Below are 16,815 nucleotides of genomic sequence, written 5' to 3'. Positions count from 1 at the left end.
ACAGGCCTCAGGGCTGGACACACAGCCCAGACCCCCTCCCAACTGACATCCCTCTAGCAGTGAGTCTCAACTGGAGAGCATCAACCTTACCAGGGGGACTTTCAAATAATGCTCATGCCTCAGCCCCACCCGCTGCATCAGCCTCGCCACGGGAGGAGCCCTGGTAGGAATATTTCTTTTAAATCTCCCTGGAGGATTCTGATAGCCCCTCATGGTTAAGAATCAGGGCTACAGCATATGGAAGGTGGTTTGGCCTGTAGGCTCCCTTCGACCATTGCCCAGATGGGAGATTATTATACACCACTGTATACCGCCATCACTACGCTCTCCTCATGATGAGTGAAAATCTTCCCTGTTGGTTCCCACCTCTGCCCCCTAGTCCCACCAGAAATAAGCCTAATCCCACGTCTTAGGGTTTACTTCTCCCCCTTCCTAAGCAGGAAATCTTCCAGAGGTGACAAGCTGTAAATCAGGTAAAAAGCGGTAGGTGTAAGATCCTAAGGAGAATCCTTACTGGTTTTGAAACACTGTTGGCCCACGTGGAGTGAGAATCACTTATTTGAAGCTTCTGTCCATCAGCAAGGGGTTCCTCCTCCAAGGTGAGGCGGCACTGTGGACTGGGGCCAAAGCTTGGTTAATTTACCTTAGAAAGGTCAAGCGTCAAGGAGGGAGGAGGTGTTTAGTCACCACCATTACATGTAACAATGGACTCTAATAGAGGCAGATGACAAGGGCCAAAGGACTGAAGTTTCCTGTTAGAAAGCATTCCAGCACGGGAATGGGCACTTGTCTTGAGGGTTCTACTGAGTTTCTGCCCCACAAAAGGGAAACAGCACAGTGTTTGTGGTAAAAATCACCATGTGTCACCTGGTGTGGACCATTAACCTGGTGACAGTTTAAACCAACATGTCAATTTTGACTCCCTTTTCAATACAAGGGGCACTAAGGATGCCTAGTCCCCGAGTCATCCCAGACCCACTATTTTTATTTATTGAATTAAAATCTAGGTTTTGATTTTTTTTTAGGTGTAATGAAAATAGTTTGACATTTAAAAAACGTTTTGTGGGGTGGGGAATATAGCTCAGAGGAAGAACACCTGCTTGGTGTGCAAGAGGGTCTGGGTTCAATCCCCAGCACCTCTGTTAAGTGGGAAAAAAAAGGTTTTTTTTGATTAAGCATTCAAGATACTTCTCTTCTAAATTCCCAGTCTAGACTCCACAGAACCATTTAAGTACCAAGACAGGGACCAATGTTCCCGACTACATTTTCTCTTTTTATGATGGACAAGATGGAAGGAGAAACACAACCAAGTGTAAAATCAGATCCAACAGTGAATCTACTTGCTGAGGTGTGATGTGGAGAAAGACATGATTTATAAGTGGAAGCCTTGGTAAAGCACGTCATCTCTGAGGAACTAACTGAACAGTGGGCTATATATCCTCTTAACTCTTTTAGATTAGATTCCTCTCAGAGGGGACATATTCTTTATGAAGCTTGCTGATGTATATACTGTTGGAAGGATACTTAAATACGTGCAGATAAATATCGTGTATGCTACATGTAAAATGCTTAGCCCTGTGTTGTATCAGTTGCGGAATTTTGGATTTAAGAGTTCACTTCAGCTACTTTGTCTTGTTGAAAAACTCTTCTCAAGTAGAATCGCCTTTAGCTGCTTGGCAAGGTTTCAGTGCACAAAGAAGTTTAAAAGAGGCAGAAAAACAAAGTCATGTGTTGGACTCAACTCACTTGAGTGCGATCAAAGTTATCCCCTTTGGAGAGCAGATGTTCAAATGCCCCAGAGGAGGAGGGTGGAGACAGAAAATGAGGTGTGAGAACATATGTGACTCAGGAGGAGAGCATGTTTTTCCAAAAGGAGGGAAAGGGCCTGGCTTCTCAGCCCCCAACCTCGGTGCCTCTGTCCGCAGGCAGCATGCCTGGGCACAGCGGGAAGGGCACGCATTTGCAAGCAGCACTGCAGGCTCATACCCCATCTCCGGGAATCAGAATCATTCCTGACTCACCAGTTACGTCCGAGGATGTCTTGGGCAGGCACCCTTCACGCTAAGAATGAGCAACTTTCCCTAGAGGCTATTACTGTATCTCAGGGGCTGAGCCAGAGCTTTCTTAAGAATTGTTATTAATTAGAATTCCTTTGGAGATGTTAGAATTTCTGTGAAGGAGGGAGGCTGAAGCTACAGGCAGGTCGGTGGAAGCGTCCTGGTAAATGACAATTTCCGATGCCCCCTGGTGGCCGCGCACAGCTAAAATTAACCCCACATGCTCTCACAGCCTTGAGCCTCATCGACACCAAACAAAATCCACCTTGTTGGACCTTTTGGATTGCTCAGCTTGTACGATGGAGCCAAAGTCACGCGATCTGGTGCTGACATGTAGCACGGCTTCTTCCCCTGATAAGAACTGATTCTGAGACGTGAATATGATGAAAACTCCAAATTTTATAATTCCATACTTCAAATTTCTGTACTGTGTATGTGTATATTATGATTAGATATTATCCTCAGGGAAGCAGGACAGACTCACCTTTAACGTCTGGTATTCACGTTCTTACCGGGCCAAAGTGTGCCGGGCGCACTTTCTCCTGGGGAAGCTCTCAGGCAGGCAGAGGGACCACTGGGCTGAGATGATACACACTCCTACATCTGTCCAGGCTCTGACGTAAGACGTTTCACATTTCAGTTTTACCAATACTCTCACTATCTCTATAAGCAGTGTTCTCAAAGTTTATGGGACCTTCTGCACCTTTTTTAGGAAGCAAAAAGTGAAGAAAAAAGGCCATAGAGGAATCAACTGTGGAAGGTTTCCCACTGCCATTCAAGACAAGGCAGTGCACCCAGACTCGGTTCTCGGTAAGTTGAGGGGTCTGGGAGTATGGGTGTCCAGACTTCAAGGTCCCTCTCCTTGGGGTCTACTCACTGTGGGCAGCCCATGTGCCACCCACCACCTAGACTAGGGTGTTGCATGTTGTATTTTTTTCCCAAAATGTAAAGAATTAATAATGAGTAGATTCAGATGAGATGTGGTCAAAGAGGGTGAAAGTGCCCACATATGTTTCTGGCTGCAGCTGCAGGGCTCCATGCTCAGTCATTAGGCGGCCCCAGTTCTGCAGGGCATCCTTCCAGCATGATCCATAATCTGCACCTGGGGAGCTCACAGGCCACAGGAGAGGTGCTGCTGACTTGTCCATTCATATTTCATAGAAGCAAAGAAAGTCAGAGCAGGAAGGAGACCCAGAGAGCACCAGTGCACAGAATTCAATGAGTTTTAGTCATAGGAGCTGTTCTTCAAAGATAGTTTAAAGCAGAAAAATATCCCCTGGCAGGGCCGCCCTAAGTGAGGAAGAGGTGGGGCCAAGGCCTGCCTGCTTAGGCAGCTCCTGAGCAAGAAAATCACCACCTGAGCCTAATCTACCCAGTTTAGAGAGCTAACCAGGCTCACTTACGTTCACACAGCCTGTTAGCCAAGAGCATTTCTTTCAACTCAGCATTCTTCCTGTTATGTCACGTTATGTTCTATTTCTCCTCTGTAGACAAAACACTTTCTAATAAAAATAATAGGTTTCATCTACTGAAGACTTACTGTATACCAGACACTGTAACAGAGTAGAGATTTTCAAAGTGGGGCAAAGAGCCCCTGGGGGGTTCCTGAGACCCTTTGAGAGCAGCTATGAGGTCCTCTCTTTTTTGTGCAAGAACAATATTGCAGCAGATTGAATGCAGACATGGCTATGGAATCCAGCTGCCTTCTGTTAAGCCAGACATTCTAGATACCTGCCAACAGCAGCATGTACGTCAGTGAATTTAGACCACGCCCTCATTCCATTCACAAAAATAAAACTCAAAATGGCTTAAAGACTTAAAACATAAGAAGACACGATAAACCTCCTAGAAGAAAACATAGGCAAACATTCTCTGACATAAATCTTAGCAATGTTCTCCTAGGGTAGTCTACCCAGGCAATAGAAATAAAAGCAAAAATAAACAAATGGGACCTAATTAAACTTACAAGCTTTTGCACAGCAAAGGAAACCATAAGCAAAACAAAACGACAACCTATGGAATGGGAGAAAATATTTGCAAATGATGTGATTGACAAAGGTTTGATTTCCAGAATATATAAACAGCTCATAGAACTTAATAACAGAAAAAAACCCAACAACTCAATCTAAAAACGGGCAAAAGACCTAAACAAGCAATTCTTCAATGAAGACATACAAATAGCCAATATGCACATGAAAAAATGCTCAATATCACTAATTATCAGAGAAATGCAAATCAAAACTACAATGAGGTATCACCTCACACAGTCAGAATGGTCATCATTCAGAAGTCCACAAACAATAAATGCTGGAGAGGGTGTGGAGAAAAGGGAACCCTCCTACACTGCTGGTGCAAATGTAGTCTGGTGCAGCCATTATGGAAAACAGTATGGAGAGTCCTCAAAAAACTAAAAATAGACTTGTCATACCATCCAGCAATCCCACTCCTGGGCATATATCCAGAGGGAACTCAAATTCGAAAAGACACATGCACCCCAGTGTTCATAGCAGCACTATATACAATAGCTAAGATATGGAAGCAACCTAAATGTCCATTGACAGATAACTGGATAAAGAAGTTGTGGTAGATTTATACAATGGAATACTACCTAGCCATAAAAAAGAGTAAAATGATGCCATTTGCAGCAACATGGATGGGCCTGGAGAATGTCATTCTAAGTGAAGTAAGCCAGAGAAAGAAAAATACCATATGATAGCACTCATATGTGGAATCTAAGAAAAGAAAAAAAGACACTAATGAACTCATCTACAAAACAAACACAGACTTGCAGACATAGTAAACAATCTTATGGTTCCCAGGGGAAAGGAGGAAAGGATAAATTTTGGAGTTCAAGATTTGCAATTATTAACTAATACATAGAAAAATAGATAAAAACCAAGTTTCTTCTGTATAGCACAGGGAACTATATTCAGTATCTTGTAATAACCTTTAATGAAAAAGAATATGAAAATGAATATATGTATATATATGCATGACTGGGACATTATGCTGTACACCAGAAATTGACACATTGTAACTGACTATATTTCAATAAAAATAAAATAAATAGCTACTTTTCAAGACATAACAAACACTGCCACTCTTCTCATTAATTCTTTTTAATTTTTAAAAATAGCTACCTTTCCTTAAAATGTTATTTTATGAACATGAACGGATTATTGTTTTTAAGTGCCATAATAAAAATTTTTAAAAATACCTCAGTTTAATTCTAAAACAAGAAGCCTTGGGACTGCCCATTCAGTCTTAGTTAGAGCTGAATGATTCTACACAGCAAAAATGACCTGAAATTTATAAAGAAATTCCTCTCTACCAATCTGTGTTCAGCTGACTGAATGTTGTATGATAGCTCTTCTCCACTGCCAGGGGTGGGGGTGGATTTTTACCACAGGTATGAAAAATGCCATATATTATGATATACAGTAGACAAAAACTGTAATAAGCAAAAGCTTTTTAGGGCCCTCACATTTACAAATGTATAAAGGTTCTGAAATCAAAAATTTGAGAACTGTTGACATAAATATATGTCATAGTGTATGACAAAGTATGTATCTTAACTATCACAATACCACTAGAAGGTAGGAATTATCTTTATTTTATAGATAAGGAAATGGAGAAATTAAGTGACTTGCCAGGATCAAAGAGCTGGTGTATTATCTATTGCTGTATAATGATGTATCCCAGACCTTAATGGCTCAAAACAACAAACATGTACTATGTCACAGTTTCTACGGCTCAGGAATTTGGGACCCCTTTAGCTGGGTGGTTCAGGTTTGACGTCGCTCAAAGGCGGCAGTCAAGATGTTGGCCAATACTGTCATCATCTGAAGGCTTGACTGGGGCTAGAGAATCTGCTTCCAAGACGCTTCACTCACATGGCCATTGGCAGGAGGTCTCAGTTCCTCACCACGGGGGCCTCTCCAGTAGGCTGCTTGAGTGTCATTACGACTTGGCAACCAGCTTCCCTCAAGCAAGTGATCCAAGAGGAAGACTGAGATAGAAGCTTCAATGTTTTTTATGACCTAGTTTTGGAAGTTACACACCATCATTACTACTTTGTTCTATTTGTTAGAAGCAAATCACTAAATCCAGTTCACACTCAAGGAGAGGAATTAGGCACTATCCTTTGAAGAACATGTCAAATAATGTGTGGGCACGTTGTCAACCATCCCAGCTAGTAAGTGGCAGTGCCAGGCTGCAAACTCAGGCCTAGCTGAACCCATGCTCTTTCCCTTGTACAACACAACCTTCCCAGGATGTATACCTCCTTCTTCCTCTATTTATAATTTCCTTGGGTTCTGGATTGAGAAGACATTCAAAGACTATAAACTGAAGTTTGGGAAAGAAAAAACCTTCCTAGAGCTCATTTCATTTGTGTTTTACACTCTGGAAGATGATGTTACAAATGAGTAATCATGAGTGCTGCAGGGCAGGTAGCTTTGTCCCCCAGCTTTGTCTCTCTTGGAGCTGAGACCATGCTTGGACATCAAGCATGACATGCTCACCTGCCAGGCCCAGGTTCCCACACTATGCCCTACCTGGAGAGCTCCACTGCCCGTAGCCTGCCAAGCCAGACCCAGACCTGCACCGGACACACATCCTCTCTACTACTAGCCTCTCTGTGACACTGATGAGGGCAAAGCTATGATTCAGTTTCCCACGTGGGCTTATGAATGTGACGTAGAGGAAAACCATCTTTCCAATTGCCTGGATGACAAAATGCAAGCTCCTGGACACCTCAGGTTCTAAGAAAAGAATGTGAATGTATCAGGGCAAATCTGGAAAACTGTAGTGCATTTGCTCTACAAACGCAAGGCTGTCTGATAATTCAGTGGGCCAAATTCTCACAGATCATCCATTCAGAAGAACTTTCCTAAACACCTGCATGTGCTAAGCAAACCTTGAGACTTTCACATCCTGTTACTTATCAAAACATCTCTCAGTTGTCATAAGGGGATCCCAAATGTCACCCCTAGGCTGGCAACCCTCCTTGTTAAGTTTCCCACTGGGGGAAAATTAAACACTGGTGCCCAATGCAAACCCTGCATAGTAAGAGCTCTACTTCCAGAGCACATTTTACGATTATAATAATAAAAAAAAGCCGTCACACTTCCTTTGTGTAACTTGGGCTTTTTCAGGTTCTGATACAGGACACAGCTGCTCTTCTGCTTCCGGGACTGGACTGCATACTAGTAGATGTGAGAAATGTGGCACTAAGATTCCTAACTCCCGGAGAGTCCGTGGTAAAGAACCATCTAGAGGTGAGAGTGATGGGCCACCTCAGGGAGAAGGCTTAAGTGGGGACAGCTGTTACTCCCAGGCAATGAGCTGTATTTTTAATTTTTTCTTTTTAGAATTTCATTATAGATACAACACCCCAGGACAGAACTACTTTAATCATAGCAAAAGAAGTGCCTTTGCCCAGCTCCGCTTTTTAAATGAAAATAAGAATTCTTCACCTTGTAAGTACATCTCCTGCACAACCCCATCTTTGTAAACAACCTAGGCTCCCCGCGTGGGAGACCTACGTCACACCGCCCACTGCCTCCTTCTGGGGAGCCCCTGCCCTCTCCAGTCTGCTGCCAGGTCTCCAGCACTCACCTGCCACTTTCACGTCCAGCCTGGACGGCAAGACGCTGGGCTGGGGCTGGGAGATGTGCAAGCCTGGCAGGAAAGGACTCTGACAGTTACGAAGAGCCATACCAGTGTAAGTCGGTAACAGATCATAAATATTTGCCGAACAAATGGCTGACTCAGTAATGACCACTATTACCATTATTATTCAGGAGTGGCAAAAGCTTTAAATACATCCCCACTAACAAGTCATCCTGTGAAGAAATAGACTATTTTTACACTCCTTAAACATTATATCGCTAATTTCAGTGTAGAACTTTGCCTTCTTTGGGAAAAACTAAAATCCCACAAACATTTATTTATAAAGATGACTAAGACATGGCTCCTTCCTCCCAAGGAGTTTACAACCTATTGAGAGAAAGAAACTTATACCCAAATAAGGAAAGTTCCTGGCGAAATGTGGTTAAGTGCAAAAAGCATAGACTAAGGTGCTAAGGGAAAACAAAGGAAGGAAACACCTTGTTTTGCTTCAGAATGACAGCCATGTCTGGTTCCCTGACATTCTTTCATTGTGGGCAAGTTCACACCTTCAGAGCTCTTTCTCTTCATCACTGGGGTCAGGGCACCAGAGAGAATATTTCTGATCTTTCACAATTGCCAGTGTCCAAGATTAAGAATGGCATTTACTTGACTGACCTCATCTGTGCCTCCCCTACACACCCCGAGCTATCAAGTCTTCCAGCTGGATGTATTCTCTCGAGGTGACACTCCCTAAGACTCCACAGAATTAACGGCCGATTTCTTCACTGTCTTCTTGGTTTGGGGGTCTACGGCCCATGAGACCTCTTATTCTATTATACAAACAAGGAAAGCAACTGAGTCATTTGAAATGTGACCTTGAACTCTGTTAGTAAACATTAAGTGGCCGAGAGGGTAGAAGTCCCAAGGAGGCATCTTTGTACAATGTTTAAAAAGAACCTCCAGCAACTGGAATATATGGAAAATGGAGTGGGCTGCTGCAGGAGGTCGTGAGCCCCACCTGTAGACCGGGGTCAATGTACTTTGTCAGGATGTTGTAAATCTGTAGACTGGATTAGAACTGGACCAGATGACCCTATGGCCCTTTCCAACTCTGAGTTTCTATGTTTCAGGTAAAATGCACAACTATATTTGGGGTCGACCAAGGTATTAAGACTGAGCTCATTAGTGCCTCTGTTCATCATAACTTGAGTCTGGGTGCAGAAACCTGGACTTTCTGGCTTCTGCCCTGCCTTCCACGTCTGAGGGATAATCTCTCCCTGTTCCCTTGTCAAATGGGATCCTCATGTGGGGGAGTGAAGCCAAGCTACTAGAGACCAGAGGATATGACAGGAGACCTGGAAGGAGACAGAGGAGATGACAGAGGAGAGAGGAGAAGAGAGGCAAGAGAGGGGGAGAAGGGAGCCTCAGCGACCGAGAAGGCAGATTGTTGGCCACTGACTTTCCTCCCTCCCTTCCCCTGGCGTTCTTGTCTTCCATGGTGACTCTCCTACATTTATCTTCTCTGTTTAGTCTCTATTTTCTAGCATTGTCTCAGTAACATAATTTAGTTTCTGACTCCTAGAATCCTTGCTCCTAAACTGGAGAGGACTTCAGAAATCCATTCAGCCCAAGCTTTAGGAAAATATCATCCCTCCATCTGTCAGATGAAGAAGCTGAGCCCATAGACATGCCCAGGTCACACAACTAGCATCCATGGAACCTAGACCCCTGGTCTCTGGTCTGCCAATTAAGCTCTTTTTAAATATTGAATTCCTTTTCTTGAATTCGGAATACTTGATGGCCATTTTCCATGTTCCCTGATTTTATTACGTACTAAAATTTTATGAACTATTTCACTGATACAGAAAAGTTCAGGAAATGATACCCATATATCCACCATTTGAGGATCATTTTTGATGCTCCGAATTTAATCATAGCTAACATTTTTTTTCAGCTCATTCAAAACCAAAATGGATCTGTTCCCAGAGAGCGAATTCAAAATCCTCTAATGATGAATGTGAATCCATACAAGGGAAGTAAGTATGATGAAAAATGACTACCCATGGGTTGGGTGCATGCAATGTGCTTAGTGCATTAAATTACCTGCCCAAAATCACCTAGAGCATAAGTAGTAGAGCCAGGATTCAAACCTAAGTCTGGCTAATAGTTCAGTCATTCAGTTATTCACTCAAAAAATATTTGAGCGTCAGTAACAGGACACTGGTGCAGAGGACACAGTGACAAATTCAACTACTCTCCCTGCCCTTGTGGAACTTACTTTTCTTGGTAGAGGAAAAGGAGGCATACAGAGTACTATGACCTAATCTGGGGGCTCAGGGAAGCTGAGTTCCAAAGGACAAGTATGAATGAACTAGCAAGGGGATGGAGGAGGAAAAGTGAAGAAGATGCCAGTCTGAGAGAGCCTCCTGGTGTGGAAAAGCCCTTGGCAAGTTCAGTACTGATGCAGCTGGAGCCTGAAAGAGGGAGAGGAAGTGGGGCAAGATGGGCTGGTGAGGGAAGGCTGGTGGGATGGGCAGGGCCAGACTCTGCAGGGGCCTGTCAGCCTCAGGAAGGATTTCAGACTCTTAGATATAACGGGAAGCCAATGAGGCTTTTAACCAGAGTGTTTTTTTTTTAAAAGTTTTCCAGTGTTTTAAAAAAATCACTCTAACTAGTAAGGGAGAGGGAATGGATTAGAGTCAAGGATTGGAGCACAGAGGCCAAGTAAGAGGCTAATGCAATAATCCGGGTGGGATGATGGCAGCTTGGCCAAGGGTGGTAGAAAAGGAAAGAGAGAAGACTAGTATCCAAGAGCTACTTAGGAGGCAGAATCGATAGTTTAGCAGAGTGGCTAGAGTTCAGGCTGTGCAGTCACACTCAGTCTGAACCCCATCACCCGTTACCACAGTGTGGTAGTTTTTATAAATGTGGTCACTGGGGAGTTCTTGGCTTTGCATTCTGGTTGTGTGTCCTTCAGCAGAAAGTATGCAAATTCCTTGCCCCCAACACACACACACACACAGCCACTAATGAACCACAGAGCTGAGGAAGTGCTGAAGGCACTTCATACAAGTATCAATGTGCTTCTGCCTTCTAGGAAAAATCATAAGGCTTTCATGACCTACAGTTCAGACTCTGCTACACCCTCACCTCATTCCCACTCCTGCAGGACTTCTGGAAGCACATCCTTAAGCAACATTAGCGGTATTGAAGAAACAGAATCTGAGGTGAGGACTTAGGAAAAAAACATTCTAGAATTCCTGCAGCTTGTAAGTTTGGTCCTGATGACTACAAAACTGATGGCTTTTAAATTATTACAGTATGGGAGCATCAGAAAATGCTCTGCTAGAACAACTTGTGCTCAGCACTAATACAGAGACACAGAGCCTGGGCAGCCACATGGTTGTGTTATTCCTATACTGGTTCCAGGGGAAATTTCCTGGGGAAAAGGTTTTGTGGGTGGTGCCTCAGCTACAGGATTCCCCTGGCACGAAGGCTTGTGGCGCACAAGTCTGTCCCAGTGCCACTGGGGTTAGAGCTGCCAGTTTCCTAAAAATTTCGATCAGGTCACTTTCAAATGCTGCCACATGCACGCACTGCATCCCTGTGTGCTTTCTCGGTCGTTACGGCCCCTAAGTCCCCTTCAGTGCTCCCCCCTCACCCTCAAAGAGCCTTTCTTCTTTCTCACAGACCTCTTTTTCCACTGCAGGGAAACAGCCCAGCAGGTTGCTGACCTCACCCTCTGATTCATGCTCATCAGTCACGTGTTGGTCTTTTTTCTGTCCCTTTTCCTAAAAAATATATTCCATCTCAGATGGGTTTCCTAGGAAACCAACCCTCAAAAACAGAAATAGACTGGGTGGGAAACAGAATACTCCAAAAATTCCACTCTGCAGTGTTTAATAATGAGAGAACCCAATTAACTGGAGCAGTAGTAAATAATGTAACTAAAATATGTGGACTTTTCCTTTGCAGACTTTAAACTCGTCTTTGGATCACGCCCTAAGAACAGCAACTATTTTGAAACAAACTACTGATCAAATGATTAGAACTATTGCAGAAGATCTTGCCAAAGCACAGAGATGGAGGAATCGACTGAAATACTAGTTGGACTCAAGGCAACCAAGAATTAAAAAAAAAAAAAATGCAGAGAAAAGTTGGTCTTCTCCAAAAAAGTATTTTACATATTACACAACTTAGGAAGATGACCTTCCAAAGAAAACACCAAAACTCCAAGAAATGGGTGACTCAAAGTGTTTAAATGAAAAAAAAAAAAAAAAAAAAAGGACCTCTGATTCAAAAATCAAAATCAACAGGCATTTGTTTAAAAGTAAATCTATGTTATCCCTAATTCACAATAAAAGAAATCAAAACAGTAACATATACTTTTATCTATGAGTATGGCAAAAACAAAAATTTGAAAAACCCAGGCAGTGTCTATGAGGGTGAGGGAGACAAGTACCCGCACATACTGTCGGTGGAGGTATAAACTGGTGCAAACTTTGTGGAAGGCAAACTGATCATCACTGTCAAATTCTACAAATCCTAAAAGTGCTTACCTTCTGAGAAGCAATTCCACTACTAGGACTTTGTAAGTAACTCACACAGTATCCCACAGCATGCCTACAAGGATGGGAAAGGCCCCCTAGTGGAACTAATCTAATACCTTATGTGATGATTCATAAACGATGACAGTCATACAACTGATATTCTGCAGCCGCCTTAAAGAATGAGGTGTATAACCTGTAAGACAGTGGAAAAAAGCAAGATGCCTAATAATATACATAGTGTGACCTCATTTGTTTTTCAAAGACCACACACATTTTTCTGGAAAGATACACAAAAATACTCAGTGGACCTCTAGGAAATGGAATTGGGGGTTCTGTGGGGAAGAGAAGAACTTTACTTTTCATTTCCACTCCGTACTGTATGAAATTCTTATGATACACTTTTAAATTATTTACTTAAAGATCTCTTTAAGTCAGAAATATGGAAAAACAACAGTCCCAGATTAATGAAACTTGAAGCCAAAATGAAGACAATTCATTAAAACTGCGTGCCAGGGATTAAGTCCATCTGCAGCACTTCATGTAGGGCCGGAGCAAGGTTCTGACTGCTGCTTTAAGACTGACATATATGTAACGTCCTTAATTGACAGGGTAGCAGATTATTGGTTCTTTCCCCCTTTCCTGGGACTCCATTCACTCCAAATTCAACAAATGTTTCCCAACCCCCAGAGCTTTGCTTAGTGGTGGGGAGAGTTGACTCCATTCCCACTTTGAAGATTTCTGTGGTGACCAAAGCAGCTGCTATTTGTCTAGCTGGCTGGGGAATGAGCTATTTTTAACTCTGGGGCTTGGAAATTGGTTTAGGGTGCCTGGGAAGAGAAAAAGCAGAGGCCAGTCCGAAGATCCCTCTGATTTCATGGTGAAATTTATGTTGTGGCCCTCTGAGAAAGTGAAGACTGGTAGCAGTATTTTGAGAAAAAAGGAAGCCTAAACTGTACGTGCCAAGAGGCTTTTAGATGCATCACGTACCTAAATTTAATCACAACATAACCTGTTTTGGGTGCCAAGCATCACTATCCTGTGCTCAAGTTTCAAATTACATACTTCTCTGGCCTGAGGTGCTCTTACACGATTCATTAGCTTGTGAACCTTTTTGGGGTTCAGCCTTCTTTGAGAATTTGATGAAAAGTTATGGAGTCTCCCTCCCCCACGCTCCACTCGCCCATGGGAAAGTGGTATGTGAACGCAGTTTTGCACACAATTTTTAAAAGTTCATGGATACCTGAAACAAGTCCATGAAACCCAAGTTAGAAAAGACTACCAGAAATGAATGTTCCTAGTCCCACAAATTAACCTTTATAGAAACTCACTATTGTAATCATTTTTGATTTAAAAATATGGCCCATCTCTGCTTTATTAAACCATATTCTAAACATAATTTTACATTTCCTTGATGATTAAAGATCATTACAAACAATCACTGCAACATGCTTAATCAAAGAGACAGGAATAGGGCCATGTCCTTAAGGAATTCTGGAAAAGTGCTAGACTCTGATTTATAAGGATCATTTTATATTTACCGACTCCGCAGCCTTGGCAGCCACTGCTTTGTGTCAAGAGATAGACCTCTCTTCTAATTCTCCTGCAGCAGTAAGTCAGAAGAACAGGCTTGTTAAGTAAAAGTAATTTTATCTCTAATGCTGAGTCCAGGGGCTGAGCACTGCTGAGGGCAGTCACACAGCAACGAAACACGTGCAGTTTGCCTGGTGCAGAGGCCCCTCCATGCTCACTTCCAACGTGCAGCTGTGCTCCTGTGCTGAAGGCTGCCAGGAGCAAGACAGCAGGAGGGGGAATGCTGTTAGAAGGCTTCTGCCAGCTCAGTTAACTATTAGATTTTAAAAATGAAAATTCATCTTTTTATCACTCCTTTCAGTTGCAATCTTATTGTTAATGAATTATTTAAAATAGACCTAATTCATGCTAAATATAAACATACACTTATTTATATTTAATACCCAAAATGTTGTTTTGGTAGAACTTTTACTGTGGGAGGAAGACATTTCTTGCTCCCTTGATTTTAAAAGAAAGCTTCCTGAATCCTGATGGGATTCACAAAGGGTACAAATACCTACAGCAAAACTGAGTTATGGAAGCATCACAAATTATAAAATAAACCACTGGGATCTGGGCTCAAACCCAAGAATTCTTGTGTCTTTGTGAACTGATGTCATGAATTTTTGTGTATTGTCAACTGCTGATATTTTTATTATTTAATTTTCATGAATATGGCTGAACAATATGAATCCACTATGCTTTATAAACCAAGCACATTTCAACAGGAAGCAAAAACATGCTTCCGAGATAGTAAGTAAATGGTTTTAGTTAGTCGCTACAACAAAAAAAGTCTTTTTCAGGGTCTTAATATCAGAATCTATACTTGCTGGGGTGGGGAATCAGCTTATACTAGAAATTTATGTGAGATGACCTCTTATGTCTTCAAATCCAGCAAGAGACGTAGGAAACAAAGGGTCTCTCCAGTTCTAAGCCTAAGACATAATGTGAAATGTAGGCCTCAAAAGATCTCCTGTCAGTGTGACAGGGCAGAGTGAGCACTGAGGTGTGAAGCAACTGAAGGAAGGGACCAATGTTTGCTGTCATCACACTCAGTTCCATGTGTCACAGGGCATTGGGTTAGTATGAATCTCTGTTCCACACATGTACTAACCCTGGACAGTGAGTCACCAAGGTATTCAAGGATCTCAGATAAAATGCAGACACCAAAAAATTAACCCTCTCACTGGCAATGCTCAGTATGCAAAGAGTTGTTTATTAACGTCAAACCTTTCCTCTCCACATATACAGGTCATCCAGGTTAAAAATATAAACTCTTTGTGCCTTAGTTTCCTCAACTTTAAAATAGAGATGATAATAATAGTCTGTCTCCTCACAGGACTAAATGAGAAGACTGAATGAGGTAATACAAGCACTTAAAAACAGTGACTCACATATGAAGCACTACATATGCATTTGCATATTATTATTTTATCATTCTTAGTAAAATAGCAAGTTCTGAAATTATATATCAAAATAGTAACTTTTATATATATATATTAAAAAAACATGTTTGAAAAATAGAAGATCCAATTCACATGGAACTATGAAAAATAAGGTATTACGGCAATATGCAGTACCTATATAAAGAAAATAAAGGTTCTGAAGGTCACACTTTCCCTAAGTTAATGTATAAATTCACTGCAAACCTAGTGAAAATACCAAAATAACTTTCGGTATTAACAAAACAGCACTAAAGTTCATTTAAAAAATGTAGCAGCCAGAGAATTTCTTTAAAATAGCAGTAATTTAGGTATGGGTGGAATTGAGATTACAACCATCACATACTAAAACATACCATGAATTAAAATAGAAAGGGAAAAAGAAATATAAACTATAAGTCAATAAAACAGAATCCAGAAACAGACCAAAATACAAATATAAACTTAATCTATGATAAAGGTAGTATCTCAGCTTAGTTGGGGAAAGAGGGATCACCCAGCAAAATCTGATACAGTATCTGGCTGTTGAGAAAGAAAGATGGATCCCTGTTAAAGGCTGACTGATACAGTATTTAACAGGGATCCATCCTGTTAAACTGAAGGAATAGAAACTGATGGAATAGAACCTCCTTCTAGATATTTCAAGCAGAAAGTGTTTCAATATAGAGAATTAAGTCCTTAAAAAATCATGAAAAAAGCTGTAGGGGCCAAACTTTTAGAACCAAGGTCATATCACCATCTGATCCAGGGAACAGAAGGCTAGAGCTGCTGTTGCCACCAGCACTGCCTCAAACCCAGACACCAAAACGTGGAGTCTGGTTGCCACATACAACTCCTGTCGGCAGGAACCTGCTTGTCCACTGGCGCAGCCACTGCAGGTGGCCTCTGCCTCCTTTCTACCCTCTGAACCTTGACCAAGTACAAATCGTTGGCAGAATCTAACCTTTTCAGAACACTTCTTACCTCTGAGTCTGCAAAACTTTCTTTTTAGCCTTTCATCCCCTGTGGTATGGAATGGGGAGGCATGGGACATGATGCCAAGAGCTAAGAGACAAAATCTAGCATACATTCTCACACTACAATTAATTCCAGATGCCTGAAAGAGTTACCTGGAAAAAATACAATAAACCTATCAAAATGTTCTAGAAGAGCAATGGGTGAATTTACAATCTTGGGTGCAAAGATATTTCTAAGCACAACATATATTTGGAAGCTGTAAAAGAAAAGTGATGGACTTACCTTCATAAAAGTCAAAAATGGTGATATCTATCAGCATTTTAAATGCACAAATATTCTGACAGCTATGTCACTGCTAGAAATTTATAGAAATATTTGTGTAAATTTGCAAAAGCATGTATCCCAACAATGTAGCATTATTTATAAGAACAAAATTCTGAAGATGAGTGATATATAAAATTAGGGTCCATGGTCTGACAGAACATGACGAGGCTGGGTTAAAGGAGATATCTGAAATGAAGATATTCCCTTTGAGTAACACATGGGCACATAAGTCCTCATATTATCCAGGCTTATACAAAGATTTTTTTTTTTAAGTCAAAATGAGTTATCTTGGTGGGAGGATTA

General features: G+C 41.8%; 1 protein-coding gene across 1 annotated transcript in view; it reads left to right on the top strand.

The window, feature by feature from the left end:
* AKNAD1 (AKNA domain containing 1) overlaps window positions 1-10,701 on the top strand; it is a 31,873-nt gene extending 21,172 nt beyond the window's left edge. The window contains exons 8-11 of the mRNA XM_074370089.1: window positions 2,770-2,867; window positions 7,214-7,336; window positions 7,430-7,537; window positions 9,625-10,701. Coding sequence (XP_074226190.1) covers window positions 2,770-2,867; window positions 7,214-7,336; window positions 7,430-7,537; window positions 9,625-9,710 — 415 coding nt within the window. The 3' untranslated portion in view covers window positions 9,711-10,701. The remainder of the gene's footprint in view (window positions 1-2,769; window positions 2,868-7,213; window positions 7,337-7,429; window positions 7,538-9,624) is intronic.
* Window positions 10,702-16,815: the final 6,114 nt, after the last annotated feature.

This window comes from Camelus bactrianus, chromosome 9, assembly GCF_048773025.1.
Source record: "Camelus bactrianus isolate YW-2024 breed Bactrian camel chromosome 9, ASM4877302v1, whole genome shotgun sequence".
Lineage (NCBI taxonomy): Eukaryota > Metazoa > Chordata > Mammalia > Artiodactyla > Camelidae > Camelus > Camelus bactrianus.
The sequence above is the reverse complement of the archived record's forward strand: the minus strand, read 5'-3'. Positions and strand labels throughout refer to the sequence as shown.